Here is a 17,019-nt window from a genome sequence, read left to right on the forward strand (position 1 = left end):
TCATATCAGACAAACTTATCTACTGTATGGAGAAATAATAATAAGCATAAAAGGTCACTCAGCCATCGAGTATAGCTAGTGAGATAAGACTTGTAATTTATAAAGAGATTCTGCAGTAATAACTGATCATCAGTCAAGAGAAGCACTACAGCTTACTCCACTAATTAAGATTTTTTTTTTCCAATTTTTATTTAGACAAGGGCTACCTAATGCCTGGAATCTGGAAAATTCAACATAATGCCATATGAATTTTTACATTAACATTGAGACCAGCCTACCCAGATATTTTTTTTCAAACTACAGTGGAACCTCAGGTCACGACCGTAATTCATTCCAGAACTCTGGTCGCAACCTGATTTGGTCGTGACCTGAAGTAATTTCCCCCATAGGATTGTATGTAAATACAGTTAATCCATTCTGGACCGTACGAGCTGTATGTAAATATATATTTTTTAAAGATTTTAAAGCACAAAAATAGTTAATTATACCATAGAATGCACAGTGTAATAGTAAACTAAATGTAAAAACATTGAATAACACTGAGAAAACTAACATTGCAAGAGTTCACGCTACAGCCTTACGAACCACTCTCTGTAAACCCTTAGTTTTAAGCACAGGAAAAAAATGAACATTTGAAAAATCCATAATTTACACAAAAACTAACCTTAAACAACCAAGAAAACTAACCTTGCATGAGTCGAGTTCTGGCATGAAGGAAGTGAGGAGGAACTGGGTGGAGAGGAGATTACAATTTTGAGGTAAAGTCTGTGAAGATGCGGGTTCAATGCAAGCTCCCATCTCGCTTCTGTGAGCCCTTAAACCCGTTAAAATCAAATAGAAAAAAGTCTTCATTAAATACGAGATTAAAACAATGCTCGAAACAGTCTCTTTAAAAACAAGCCCTGTGCATTCTTTAACTGCCTTCTTTAACTGCCTTCTCGCTCTCGCGCTCTTTCTCGCTGCACAGAGAATGCAGTGGGAGAGACTGAACAGGTGTGGAAATCATCGGTGCATACGAACTGGAAGGGAAACTGGCTTGTTCGTCACCCAAGTGTGTGGTCGTGAACAGATGCAAAAGTTTGCCAAACTTTCTGGTCATAACCCGATTTATACGTGGTCCGAGAAGTTCATGACCCAAGGTTCCACTGTATAACTTATGGTTTGCTCCGCTGGGAGGTTGCTGCTGTGAAGCAGACTTGCTAGTTTGTGTTGATTTCTTCTTGGCATTCTGCCGTGATTTCCAACATTTCCAATGATCAATAAATTATGATTGGTATTATATTGATAGTTGGTGCTTTGAGTAGTATTGGAGAAACTACAATATGAAGGACCAACAGACATGAGTATTTTAAAAATACAGTGCCTTTCTCAATCCAGTGATGATCTCTTTCTCCTCCTGGCATGATCCAGGTTCTCATTGTTATTATTATATTACTATTAGTAAAACATAAAAATTATTTCCTTACAGCTAAAACATACAGTATAATCTGACCATCCACATTTATGAAACTTAAAAAGTGCTTAAATTTAATTCAGTTTGGGTTAATCATATCGGTGATTACTGTGAATCTGATTTCCCAGGTGAAAACCAACTCTCACATTTAATTGCAGTGCTTATATGGAACTTATTTTTGTCACTTGTGAAAATCCTTTTTAATTTGATCACCTCATAGTTTCTATATTATTGTGTTTTAGTTCAATTTTATGGATATTTCATAACTTGTAGATTCTTATGTATGAATGTTTTATATGGTTATGCGTTTCTTTACCTGTTTGTTATTTGTAAATTTGCGTGAGCATGTTAAGTCTGCCTTCAATGAATTATGGAATTAAAACTAATTTAAATTGAGTTAATCAACAGAGAGAACTTTTAAGTCTGAACTAAGTTTAAGTTTGAACTATTGACCTGAAAATTGGTACACATATACTACGTGACGTCTACTATCCGCTTTCTGGGTGATGATTGACCTCCAAGGTTATTCCTCTTTTATTTTTATTTTATTTTATTGTAAAATCAACTCTCGGTAGCTGCCAGCAGAGCAACCGTGTGGCACATGCTTACGGGCACCATTCTCATCCCTACCACCTTCGCCATCACTTCCCCTACTTCTTCATATCTTAAATCATTCTTGAGTAGATTGAAGACTTAAGTGCCAGCTTAAGTAAAAAATTAAGGAAAACTTACTAAGAAATTGCAACACAAACACTGACTTAATCAGTTTTAACACGAAAAGATGCCGACGAAAGAAGAGAAGAAGTGGCCCGCTAGGGTGGAGAAAAGAAGAGCTGCTCAGGAAGCAGCAAGAGCATCAACCTCTGAGGAAACGAATGCTAAACGTACAGAGAAAGAGAATGAAAACTATAAACGCTCAAGCCAAGTGTATTCACTGCACTTTATCGTGCAGTATGCCATTGCTGGTATTTAATATGTTTCCATAGTACAGGTTACTTACATCAGTTTATCAGTTAAAAAAAATGTTACTAAAAGGTGAATCCAAATTGTATTATGTAATATCATCTACTGTTGAATTGTGATCTGTACTTGTAATATTTCGATTGCACTATTCTATTGCATTGAGGATTAATTGTATTCTGTGCTGTGTATTGTATTGTATTTACTCCCTTTTTTTGGCACCTACTGCATACCCAACCTACCTTGAAAGGGATATCTCGTTGAACTGCCTTTCCTAAGGATTCTTCCATTTTCTTTCCCCTACAAGGATTTCTTTTTTAGGGGGAGTTTTTCCTTGTCTTCTTAGAGAGTCAAGTCTGGGGGGCTGTCAAAAGGCCGGGCCTGTTAAAGTCCATTGCAGCACTTATTGTGTGATTTTGGCCTATGCAAAAATAAATTGTATTGTATTATATTGTATCACAATAGCCTAACTGTTATATTGTATCTAAGTATGAGACATTTGGAACAATGTCTGGCATCATTTAAACTTTATAAGGCGCTTTAAGTACAAATCAATAATAACACTTCTATACATGCTTCAACCCATCTCATTGGTTGATAATGACAAAATAGCTGGAGACTGTGCCAACAGCTTCAAGCACAAGTCACGTGCCAAGCCAGGACAGGGTGATGGTATATCACTTTGAGAAAGTTTACAATTTTTGGTTAACCTGTCATGTAAATCTTCAAAATGTAGCAGGAAACAACAGTCAAACTTGGGGAGAATCAGCAGACTCCAGTTAAGCTGTGATGGGCCCAGTCTCCAGGAGATAACCATTGCGTACTCCAGGCAGATTTCTTAAATGACGTTGGTGACAGCTATATATTGCTGTATTAAATTTTTTATTTTTATATATTACTGTATGGCTTCATAACTAATTATGACAGAATTGTATATATTGGCAGAAATACTTAATTTTAGAAAGATTTAAAGACCTTTATTATGTTAATTTGTGCACCATCCCAGGCACACATTAAGTCTGAACAGTCCAGGCCTTTCCTATCTGTTTGTTCTTTCTAACAACTGGCACTCGGTCCATCTCATCATCTACATATAAATTCTTATCAGCCGCTCTTTTCTAAAATTCATCATCCTTATGTTGCTCTCTTATTTAATTACATCTATCAAAGCCCTGGGTGGTGTCACTCAAATGGCTTGTACTCGAGAGCAAAGCATTTCCATGCAATACTTTCTTTTACCTATTGCCTCTGAGGATTTGGTTTTTGAACAATTTAATTTCCCAGTTCAATACTTACTCAAAATGGAATTAGATGCTTACTAGGCATGTCACTGAGATATTGTAGAATTATATTTTTTCTGGCACAATTAAGAACTCCAGAATATGACAGGAAGGATGATTTAAGATGCACAGTTTATGCAGGCACACATTTTGTGCAAATTAGTTGTAGAGAAGTCTATAAAATAATGAAACATTTGTGGAGTCTCCCTTGACTCCTTTGGCCATTTTTATATTTAGCAGTATCATTTACCAACATTTACATATTTTTACACTGTATTTATTGTGCTAAATGGAATGGCATGGCATCTAACTGGCACACTTTTCTGTCATTGTCCCTGTTGGACTAATTACCTCCTGACAGGTATGAGCAGCCCAGCAGTGAGCTGTTATCTTCACCCTTCCCACAGCACATCTCGTTCATCTCTCTTTACATTGTGGAAAGAATAAAGCCTCTGTTTGCGTGGGCATCGGAATTTTAAGATTATGAAGCAGATGGTGAACGCTGATTAAGCTATAAATGGTTATGTAATAAATTAAATAATAATAATAATACATTTTATTTCAAGGCACCTTTCTTAAACACCCGAGGACAGATAATACAATCATAAAACCAACAAAAACATGCATGTACACATACACATACAGTATGCATAAATAAACAAGCAATTCTATGATGAACTGCTCAAGCATTTGAAGAATTTCAGCATGACATTTTTTCAGAAGCAAAACCAAGCAGTAAGAGCCATTATTGCATAACAGTGGAGTCTCACATTGTCCTATGCCATTTTTAGTATTTTATTTATTTAGTACTTCGTTTCTTGTTAATGTTACAGCGACAATGTTGCAAGTTCACAGTAAATGAAACAGAATACTCTGTACTGGCTAAAGTCTGAGAAGTTGGTGAAAAAAGTACTCACAGTATTAAATTTTATCTCTCTTTATTTACAACAACAATAACAACAACATTTATTTATATAGCACATTTTCATACAAAAAAATGTAGCTCAAAGTGATTTACATAATGAAGAATAGAAAAATAAAAGACACAGTAAGAAAATAAAATAAGTCAACATTAATTAACATAGAATAAGAGTAAGGTCCAATGGCCAGGGTGAACAGAAAAAACAAAAAAAAAAACTCCAGACGGCTGGAGAAAAAAATAAAATCTGCAGGGATTCCAGACCATGAGACCGCACAGTCCCCTCTGGGCATTCTACCTAACATAAATGAAACAGTCCTCTTTGGATTTAGGGTTCTCACGGAAGGACTTGATGATGATGGTCACGTAGACTTCTGGCTTTCAGTCCATCAATGTTGGAGCATCATGATGCTTTGAGTATGTGGTGGTGGCGCAGGCCAGAACCGGAAAAAGAAACAGAAGAGAGAGTAGGGGTCAGTATGGATTTTAGAGCCACCATGAATAGTTATTATGATGAATTGGACATACAGAGTATCAGGATTAAATTAAGGTGAAGTTATAAAAAGGCCATGTTAAAGTAATGTGTTTTCAGCAGTGTTTTAAAGTGCTCCACTGTATTTGCCTGGCGAATTCCTATTGGCAGGCTATTCCAGATTTTAGGTGCATAACAGCAGAAGGCCGCCTCACCACTTCTTTTAAGTTTTGCTTTTGGAATTGTAAGGAGACACTCATTTGAGGATCTGAGGTTACGATTTGGAATATAAGGTGTCAGACATTCCGATATATAAGATGGGGCGAGATTATTTAAGGCTTTATAAATCATAAGCAGAATTTTAAAGTCAATTCTGAAAGACACAGGTAACCAGTGTAGTGACATCAAAACTGGAGAAATGTGCTCGGATTTTCTTTTCCTAGTTAGGATTCTAGCAGCTGCATTCTGCACTCGTTGCAAACAATTTATGTCTGTTTTGGGTTGTCCTGACAGGAGTGTGTTACAGAAATCTAGTCGACTGAAAACAAAAGCGTGAATTACCACATTTGTGTTATCATATTTGTTTCCATATTTTATAATTGACTTTTTAAAGAAAAGTTTTAAAATGTGCACATGTATTATTTATTGATGTTAGCACTACTCACACATTTGACAGTTTCACAGTACTAACAGCAGACCTTACATGGCCACATAGATCACGGCTACCTTAGTAGTCTACAGCAGACAATGTGCTACTCACGTCAAATATGTAATATTATATCCGTATTATAATGTAATGCTGCAGACATCTTTAGTGCACTGTAATTTACATAAATAGAATTTAAAAATGCTCTTTCTTAGCTGTACTGTAGATACCAGGCCTCTCACTTGTATGAGCTGTGTTTCACTTGAAACAAACTTTCATGACGAGTGAGACTGCTAAAGAAAAACTAAAGGCTTTTTGTAGAATGGATCTGGACACCTAAACGACGTATTATACTCTCCAGAACAATAGAAGACAGGTTAGTGGCTGCTATCAATTAAAAATCGACCATAAGATTTGTATGTTTCTTTCAGATCCTTACACACTTTGCTCTACCCAATACAGATCTTCACTACTTCATTTCCAGTTCCAGTCAGTCAGTCAGTCAGTCATTATCCAACCTGGGACGACACCATTTACAATCATTAAAATTAGACCAAGCTTGAAAAGGCAAGATTGAATAACATAAAAGAAGTTTTCATATTGATAAGACTGTGAACTGAAAGCAGATATGGTGTGAAAAAAGGCCATGAGTCAATCAGTAAAAACTGCCTGTGTAGAAAGAAGGTGCACTAGCAATGTCCATATGGTAAGCAAAATTGAGAATAAGCCAGATACAATGATTTTTTTTCTGGTCCCACTGTGAATATATTTCAAAGTAATAATTGAAAAGGTGGACTAGTGATGACAGTCCTGCTTTCCTTTAAGTATCCAAATGAATAATAATTTGAATGAATTTTTATTACACTTACAGTGCTTACACTAATTTGTTATAAATGGCTTTGACACTCTAAAAGCTTCATATAATACTTAAGCATGTTCATGAGTAGGTTCCACCATGGTGATTGCCTAGGAATAATTTACTGTATATTTAAATGTTTTACAATAGCACAGCCATGTTTTAACATTTGCACTGTCATATCAAAGCTAATATACTTCCAACCCTTACGCAACCCATCATACTACTATGGCAAGTGTGTTTAAGGCCATGTAAACCCCCTGTCCTTTTTCAGTATACTTATGAAGTGTGTGGGCCTTTAAACATATGTGAATGTATTAAAGGAATTCTAATCTCATGCTATTTCTTGGTTGACTATTTTACATTAACATTTCATGCAAAAAGGAACTAGTCATTACAGAAATTACATGGTTCTTTTCAACCCCATTCCCCTCCATTGTGCTTAGTCAACATTTCAATAGGCTACCATTGTCCAAAGTGTTACATATTTTTATCTTTAGTTTTTACAACTGTAGTGCTCAAAACAATCATCTGCTTCTCACACATGTATTCCCAACTCTAGTCCCATATTTATTGTTACACATATAAATTGTATATTTGGCTGACATTTTTTACTCAGTGTGATTTACGAGATCATCATCCCAAAAAAATATTTACCTCCATTTTTACAGTTGTTGGCCAAGTAGGTTAAGTAACCTGCTCACAGTCACAGTGTGAGCTGGAGGTGTGAACTGAATCAGCAGCGTTAGGCCACATTTAGCCAGTAAATGTTGCATTGATCCAGTAAAACTCTGGAAGGAGGCAATAAAGGTAAGAGCAATTGTGGGGAGTGACTGAATAGAGTTAAGTAATGACAGATTGGGTTACTTGGATCCTTTAGAAATAACATAAAACAGCAGAATATTTTCCAATCTAATTAATCCAATCCAGGGTCATGGGGAGGGGGTGTTCCCTTCCCAATAAGACCAGTCCTAGTCTTATTTAAAAACTTCTTTAAATTGCCCCATTCCTTGTGTTTTTATAAACCAAGAGGTGGAGGCATGTGCAGCCCAAATGAGTAATAGCTGCATTTACATTCTGCCCTTCTGAGTTTGTTTTATAGCTAACACTTTTTTATATATATTTAGGGCTGTTTTTTTTGCTTGTGAAGCTGGAATTGTTAATGAATTTTCATTCCCCTTTTGGCTTTTTGTTTTAGGAGACCTGCGAGTCTATACTTGATTGCACTTTAGAAGAGGTTCTACAGTATGCACCTGCCAGGCCAGCTTCCACTGGTGTTCTGAATATGAATGTAGGTTTCACTTCGCCCCCTGTGGCCAACTGCCCCACATTCGGCCTGGTGATTGATGGGCGAACACTTAGCGTTGTGTTTCAAGGAGAGCTGCAGATGAAATTTCTAGAGCTGGCAAAACATTGTCGCGCTGTACTATGCTGCCGTGCTGCACCCCTACAGAAGAGCCAGATTGTCAAGCTGGTGAGAGACAAACTGAAGGTCATGACACTGTCAATAGGTAAAGAAACTCCATATTTCTTTTAGCTCTTGTCTGAATTTTTACTATGGTGGGTCAGTGGTTAGCACTGCTGTCTCACAGCTTTAATAATCTGAATTATATTATCAGATAGGGCATTGTCTGTAGGAGGTTTTCACCTTTCTTCCATGTGTGTATGAGTTTTGTCTGGTACCTTTTGTAGTATTAGTAATATTAATGTTGTCAGGTGTACAGAGTATTTCCTCCTACATTCCAACAAAGTGTATATTAGATTAAACAGCAACTCAGAACTTGCCTATTATCTATAATCTTAATTGGAGGCCAATGTTTTGATATCCAAGAAAAGAAGAATGTAGAGGTTTCCAAGTGAGGACTATGTCCGACTACTTAAACCCCTGACTGGGGGCACCAGAGAGCAGCAATATGTTGTACAGTATCATGGTCAAACATGTAAGTTTTAATTTCACCATATTCTCTGCACATGAGAGTAAAGCTGAACTTGAGCATACTCTGTCACTAGTGTTCGATTGGTGCCCGAAATGGTCAGGATAGGTTCTAGCTGCTAGACTGTTAGCAGACCCTTTAGTGAAATAAAGCATGGAGTATTCAGCACAACTGCTGAGTATTAAGAGCACTCCAGCTTCCCCATGACTCTGCTCAGAATAAGTGTGTTTGAAACTGGATGGAGAGATGGAAGTGTTGTGTAAGGCTTGGGGATGTCAGTATTGTGCATGGTAACATTTTGAATGAGAGTTTAATACACGGTCAGCGGCAATACATTCATTTACCTCCTGTCAGATGACAGACAGCAATATTGGGTCTACAGTGATGAGTATCTTCAGTATGGACTCCTTTTACCTTACACACAAGTGAAGAATGTGCTTTTGTTAGGAAATATTTATTATGTATGATTGACCTCAGTATTTAAAGCACTTGGAAATCAGAAACATAAGAACTGTAAAATAAAATGGGGAGTTTTATGAATTTTTTAACAGCATTAAAAGGATAACCAGACCACTGTAAAGGAATAATCTTTTAGCTCTTTTTTGTCCATTCTCTTTTTAAAATAACCTTAGGTGATGGTGCCAATGATGTTAACATGATCCAAGCAGCTGATATTGGAATCGGGATCTCTGGTCAGGAAGGAATGCAGGTAGCATTTTTGGTTTTTAGTTGCTCATTTTATGTTTAAGATTCAACTACTGTATACGCTTTTTACCATTATCCCAATTCAATGTTATCTTTATTAATTTTGTTGCCAATGTGTGTTCAGACAAGTCAGGTTCATATTATTATAGAACATTTTAACTGACACCTTTATCCCAGATCATTCATAACATTAAGATGCATTACAACTGTTAGTGGGTGTTTTGTACAAATGGATCATGGGAATGTTAAGTGACTTTCTGAGAATCCCACAGTAAGTCAGTGGTGGCAAATGAACTAGTGACTTTGTGGTTCAAAGTTTAGATGCCTCTACACTATGTCGTCTATCTAGGCCAAACTGTTGCTCCCCACTTACAAAAATAAATAAACAGTTCAGCTATGAATGATGCTCCTAATGTGAGTGACAGAAAACTCTATTATGACTGGCTATGGTTTATATTTTCTGTTGGGGATTAAGGGAAGGGGACACATAAAGTGAACTTAGCAAATCAAAGCATTTTGATGGCATTTAAATTGACTGGGACCATGAGAGCTCTTCCTAGTGAAGTGTGTCAAAAGGTCCAGCCACATGTTTGCTCCTACATGTCTTATTGTCACAGTGCACTCTAGACTATCATGGCTATGAGAAGCGCAAGGCACCACTGCAGTCTGAAATGTATACCAGATGTTCAATGGGGCAGAAGGATTCAGGAAGATTTTTCTTATTGTGTAGCCTGCAGGCTTTAATAAATGGATTATGTGTCTGTCTGCTGCTGAGGGTCAGAGACTTTGTAATGCAGCAAGCTGAATAATTACCCTGAATGATCTGAGCGCTGGCTTTAGCAACTCAGGTGAATATCCAGAATATGACACTGACCTTTCATGCCTGTCATATTAGGACAAATACATGTTGAATGAGGACAGAATCATTTTTTCCTGTCTTTTTTTCTATTATGAAGTTGAATAAGGCAGCTCTTTTCTAAATTGTGTTTGAATGGTTCACGCCTGAAGACAATTCCTGTACAGTATACATAACAATTTACTGAATTTGACTAATATTAGAATGAAAATTCTTCATCACATATAGAATGATAATAATTCTAAAAGCATTATGTAAAATAAAAGTAGACTGAATGACATAGGAGGCGAGTCTTAGAGTATTAGAATTTCAGCTTTGTCACTGCCTATGCAGTTTACATGTTCTGCCCATGTCTCATGGGTCTTTCTCCTGGTGTTGCAGTTTCCTTCCCATTATCCAAAGATGTTCATGATAGCCTACTAACATCCCTAAAGTAACTTCTCTAAAAGAGTACTCAAACCAATAATTACATTTTTTATTATTACACGATTTTATTCAACTTGCCCTTTCTGTTTTGTCTGGGTCAAGTTTTGCAATCAGTTTTTTACCCACTTTTACCAAACCAATTTCCTTCAAACTTTGCATACATGCTGATCTCCACTGACAATGTAATATTTCATCAGTTTTCACCCAGGATCTGTACGTTAAATTTAAATTTCTTAAAATATTAATGTTTTACTGTTTAATAGCTTAGACTACATTTTATTTTTTTCCCTTGCACTCAGTGAGCGAGGCCAATGGGTGATCAGTTATATATATATACTAGCAAAATACCCGTGCTTCGCAGCGGAGAAGTAGTGTGTTAAAGAAGCAATGAAAAAGAAAAGGAAACATTTTGAAAATAACGTAATATGATTGTCAATGTAATTGTTTTGTCACTGTTGTGAGTGATGTGTGTTAATGTCATATATATATTTGTCCCATTCCTGATTTCTTATTCTTTTGAATGTTTGTCACACAAAATGTTTCTGATCATCAAACACATTTAACCATTAGTCAAATATAACACAAGTAAACACAAAATGCAGTTTTTAAATGATGGTTTTTATTATTTAGGGAGAAAAAAAATCCAAACCTACATGGCCCTGTGTGAAAAAGTAACTGTCCCCTTGTTAAAAAATAACCTAACTGTGGTGTATCACACCTGAGTTCAATTTCCGTAGCCACCCCCAGGCCTGATTACTGCCACACCTGTTTCAATCAAGAAATCACTTAAATAGGAGCTGCCTGACACAGAGAAGTAGACCAAAAGCACCTCAAAAGCTAGACATCATGCCAAGATCCAAAGAAATTCAGGAACAAATGAGAACAGAAGTAATTGAGATCTATCAGTCTGGTAAAGGTTATAAAGCCATTTCTAAAGCTTTGGGACTCCAGCGAACCACAGTGAGAGCCATTATCCACAAATGGCAAAAACATGGAACAGTGGTGAACCTTCCCAGGAGTGGCCGGCCGACCAAAATTACCCCAAGAGCGCAGAGACGACTCATCCGAGAGGTCACAAAAGACCCCAGGACAACGTCTAAAGAACTGCAGGCCTCACTTGCCTCAATTAAGGTCAGTGTTCACGACTCCACCATAAGAAAGAGACTGGGCAAAAACGGCCTGCATGGCAGATTTCCAAGACGCAAACCACTGTTAAGCAAAAAGAACATTAGGGCTCGTCTCAATTTTGCTAAGAAACATCTCAATGATTGCCAAGACTTTTGGGAAAATACCTTGTGGACTGATGAGACAAAGTTGAACTTTTGGAAGGCAAATGTCCCGTTACATCTGGCATAAAAGGAACACAGCATTTCAGAAAAAGAACATCATACCAACAGTAAAATATGGTGGTGGTAGTGTGATGGTCTGGGGTTGTTTTGCTGCTTCAGGACCTGGAAGGCTTGCTGTGATAGATGGAACCATGAATTCTACTGTCTACCAAAAAATCCTGAAGGAGAATGTCCGGCCATCTGTTCGTCAACTCAAGCTGAGGCGATCTTGGGTGCTGCAACAGGACAATGACCCAAAACACACCAGCAAATCCACCTGTGAATGGCTGAAGAAAAACAAAATGAAGACTTTGGAGTGGCCTAGTCAAAGTCCTGACCTGAATCCAATTGAGATGCTATGGCATGACCTTAAAAAGGCGGTTCATGCTAGAAAACCCTCAAATAAAGCTGAATTACAACAATTCTGCAAAGATGAGTGGGCCAAAATTCCTCCAAAGTGCTGTAAAAGACTCATTCAAGTTATCGCAAACACTTGATTGCAGTTATTGCTGCTAAGGGTGGCCCAACCAGTTATTAGGTTCAGGGGGCAATTACTTTTTCCCACAGGGCCATGTAGTTTTGGATTTTTTTTCTCCCTAAATAATAAAAACCATCATTTAAAAACTGCATTTTGTGTTTACTTGTGTTATTTTACATATACACACATACATATACATACACACACAAATACATATATATATATACATACACACACATATATATAAACATATATATACATATATACATATACACACACACACACACACACATATACAGTATATACAGTCTTTGGGGTGCGAGCAGCTGTTGCTGGGGGTGCCAGAATCCTATTTAAATTTTAAATAGAAGGAATTTTTATTTATGACAGAATATTAGAATAAATCAACTTAAACCTTAAATAACTTATAATATTTTGCTCTCCATAAAATATATCCTGTCTAAATTATACAAGTTAGAAATAAATTAGAACAATCTAGACGAGAACAGGCCATTCAGCCCAACAAAGCTCGCCAGTCCTATCCACTTGCTTCCTCCAAGAAAACATCAAGTCGAGTTTTGAAAGAAGTTTCCAACTGTGTCCCGTGTTCTTGATGAGCTCATTTTAAAATACAAGTCTCGATCCACTGTACTAATTCCCTTCATAATTTTAAACACTTCAATCATGTCACCTCTTAATCTTCTTTTGCTTAAACTGTAAAGGCCCAGCTCTTTTAATCTTTCCTCATAATTCAACCCCTGTAGACCTGGAAATGAAGGAAGAAAAATGAAAAACATTATTTGTACAAAATTTATCCATTCCTAAATAATTATATGGGCAGGCTATTTCGTTGTTAAAATGGATGACTCCCGCTCTTACGTGCAAGTCTGCCTGGATATTATGAACTATCGTATCTGTTCAAGTTCTATTTAAATTTTAAATAGAAGGAATTTTTATTTAGTCGACAGAATATTATTCCGGAATAAATCAACGTAAACTTTAAATAACTTATAATATTTTGCTCTCCATAAAAATATATCCTGTCTAAATTATACAAGTTAGAAATAAAGTAAACGTTAAAAGAACAAACATTCAAATTTCTTTACTCTTATGTAATTTTATATAAAAAATAAACTTAAATTTTAAATATCCCAAAAGATTTTGTTAAAAACAGTCACGATTACTTCTAAAACTCCTGCTCTTGTGCTCCTCCATCTGTAAGGTTATCCCAGTTAATATTTGGATAATTAAAGTCCCCATGACTATAATATCCCCTCTCCATAAAAATATATCCTGTCAAAATTATACAAATTCAAATATGAACATGGTGCATAACAAAACCTGGAAATATAAATAAAATGTGTTCTTTTCAGCAATAACAAATCATTCAGTTGTCTTTGCTCTTATGTCATTTTATCAGAGCCTTCAGTGTGCCATTACAGTGCAGCTCAATCACTTCCATCTGAATCTGCACAGGTGCAGTTTCCACATCGACGGCAAATGGGTTGCGAAACAACTCAAAATTCTTTTTTTGTTCTTCAAAGTCACCAAAGGGCCATGCAAACTCAGTGTGCAGTGCGCTCAGTTTATCAGCAAAGTGCGTATTTGGGAACACCGTTGTGCCGACTTGGTTCAACATTACTTGGCAACAGGGAAAGTGGGGCAAGTTGCACTGGTGCATTTGTGTCTCCCATATAAGTAGCTTCATTTGAAATCACTTTGTGATTTTGCACGGGTAAAAATGTCTGCTGAAGTGTCAGATTCTTCTTTAACTCTTCTGCTTTCTGTATCTTGTGCATTGCATTCAGGTCTTTCAGGTTATCTTGATGTTTTGTCTCATAGTGCCATCTTAGATTAAATTCTGTAATTACAGCCACATTAGCTCCACAAATGAGACACACGGGTTTACCGGCAATGTCAGTAAACATATACTCAGCCTCCCATCGGTTTTTAAAGGCTCTATGTTCAGAATCACCTTTTCTCTTCAGCATCGTGTGAGCTAGCTTCGCAATAACTTGCAGCATCATAAGCTAGACTTGATTAACGCGGTAAGTGTTTGGCAAGGCAGCTGAAGCGCTGCATTATAGGATCTGTAGTTTATTGTGTTACCAGCGCTTCATATCCCCAGGCCATTAATAACAATAATATATAAAATGATCTCGCGGGCCGGATATAATTACACGCCGGGCCGATGTGGCCTCTGGGCCTTGAGTTTGACACATATGGACTAAATAGAACTTGAAAAGATATATTTTTCAAATGTGATCACGCAATTCAGATCGAGTTGACGCGCACTACAGTACATCGAGCCCGCGTGCTATTGTGGTTTTGCCTGCGTGCCTCAATAAGTTACTCTCCCCTCGCTCTTACTTTTTTACCGTTCATCTAATGAATACGCTGAGTATGGCTTTACCAAAACAATCATTGATCGCGAATAAAGCATCCATTATTCATAAAGTTTCAATTGGTGATCTGTCTTTCTGCGTTAACCACATATTTTTTCATACGTCTCAAACCAAGGGGATGCAAGGCTAAAATGAATCGTAAAGCGCGCGTACATACTCAGTGCATCCCCTCTTGGGAATCGAACATCAGACACCGGCGCTAGAGGCGAAGCCTCTACTATTGCGCCACAGCGTGTGGTTTGTCTATTTGAGCGTAGCAGTGTAATTCGGTTTTTGTTCAGCACTCTTTGGAACTGTTGCTTTTGTCTTGCGACTGCGCCAGTTCACGTGAGCCGCTGAATATGGTTTTATATGTCACTCGCTCGCTTCTAATTGTTTCGCTGCCTTCTTAATTATATAATGTATGTTTTCTTCAGCGGTTTTTTGAGCTCTTCCTGGTTTTCTACGTACTGCGTGATTACGTGGGAGGCGTGATGATGTCACACGAAACTCCGCCACCCACGGCTTTCGAGCTCAACTCCATTATAGTAAATGGAGAAAAATAGCTTCTAGTTATGACCATTACACGTAGCCCAACTTTTGTAAGTAAGCTGTTAGGAATGAGCCTGCCAAATTTCAGCCTTCTACCTACTCGGGAAGTTGGAGAATTAGTGATGAGTGAGTGAGTGAGTGAGTGAGTCAGTGAGGGCTTTGCCTTTTATTAGTATATATATATATATATATATATATATATATATATATATATATATATATGAATGACCTCCAAAGAGCGGAGACTTTTGATCACGTGAAAGTGTCTGCAAAAAGTGCCGTCTCCTGCCCTGCAAAACTCGAGCAGCCAGCCGCGCGCGCATAGCTGTGCCGGCCTTTGAGACGCTGACTGTGCTTCTGCCTTAAGTCAAAGTGAGCACTTTTAATTTTTTTCTTCCTCCCCCTGAGCTATAGCCCAGACAAGTGCAAACACGGGATCCCTTTTCTACACCCTTTTCAAACTAATATTAAGGCGTTTCGCACTTTCTTTTGCACGTATACGATTATGAGGTCGTCAGCTTGGATTATGAAGACACGCACAGGAGTGGAGGACCAACAGTGCCATCACAGCCGATTAATGGCAGGGACGTCTCACCAGTCTACACAAGACCCACCGCGACTGTCCTCAAAAGGCGCTCATATCGTCAGCGAAGACATCTCTACACTATATAAAAGAAAAAGGCAATTTTCCTTTCTTTGCATCTTTTTTCCTTTTATCCCAAACCAAAGCCTTTCTCTCTTAACACTGCAGAGGACACAAAACTAATTTTCTTTAATTGCTGGTAATGCCGGTAAGGCACATTACCACAGGCAGAAATTTGGACGTTCACATAGAAAATGTAATTTCTATACCACAGCTGTCATGTAGCGCCTTTCAAAAGGGATCTACTACCGAGAGATGATCCATATACATTTTAGCTGCTGTTAGTACTACTTACCTGTTGTGTTACACAGTCTTTAAAATGTAGTTTACCCACAACCACTCCAGTAGTGCTCAATGTAGCTTTACTTCTTAAAACGTTTATGTTTTACTGTTTAATAACTTATAGACTACATTTTATTATTTTACCCTTGCACTCAGTGACCAAAGCTATACACACACATATAGACACATACATATATATACACATATATATATACCTGTATGTATGTATGTATGTATGTATGTATGTATGTATGTATATGTGTGTGTGTGTGTGTGTATGTACACACACATACATACATGTGTGTGTATGTATGTGTGTGTATATATGATGTAGATAGGTATGTATATATACAGTATATATGTGTGTATATGTAGATATGTATATATGTATATATATGAAGATATGTATGTGTATATATATATATATATATATATGTAGACTCAAACCGATTATAACAGCAGCAATCCAAGCTGTGAGAAAACACTAAAAAGGAGGCGTGTCAGATGTCGTGGTACATTTTCTGATGCAGCTAGACGAAAATAACTTTGTGACGCTGCGGCCAAATACACAAAACAATTACTTTGACAATCATGTTACGTTATTTTCAAAATGTTTCCTTTTCTTTTTCTTTACTTCTTTAACACACTACTTCTCCGCTGCGAAGCACGGGTATTTTGCTAGTACTGTATATAGTGCTTTTAGCCAACACACATATATATGAATTAATGGTATTGGTCAAGTGGTTATCGTGTTGTGCTTTCAATCAAACAGTTGAAGGTTCAAGACCAATGTAGACAAATAAATTAAAAGAAAAAAATCATTTTGATTAATTGATATTGAAGTT

The 17,019-nt window shown here is 37.1% G+C and overlaps 1 protein-coding gene across 3 annotated transcripts in view; it reads left to right on the forward strand.

Moving 5' to 3' along the window:
* Nucleotides 1–17,019, forward strand: part of atp10b (ATPase phospholipid transporting 10B) — a 356,966-nt gene that overhangs the window by 317,791 nt on the left and 22,156 nt on the right. For all 3 annotated transcript variants that reach the window (XM_039775061.1, XM_039775060.1, XM_039775062.1), the window contains 2 exons: nucleotides 7,785–8,097; nucleotides 9,153–9,229. In XM_039775061.1, coding sequence (XP_039630995.1) covers nucleotides 7,785–8,097; nucleotides 9,153–9,229 — 390 coding nt within the window. The remainder of the gene's footprint in view (nucleotides 1–7,784; nucleotides 8,098–9,152; nucleotides 9,230–17,019) is intronic.

The sequence above is a fragment of the Polypterus senegalus genome, chromosome 13 (genome assembly GCF_016835505.1).
Source record: "Polypterus senegalus isolate Bchr_013 chromosome 13, ASM1683550v1, whole genome shotgun sequence".
Classification (NCBI taxonomy): domain Eukaryota; kingdom Metazoa; phylum Chordata; class Cladistia; order Polypteriformes; family Polypteridae; genus Polypterus; species Polypterus senegalus.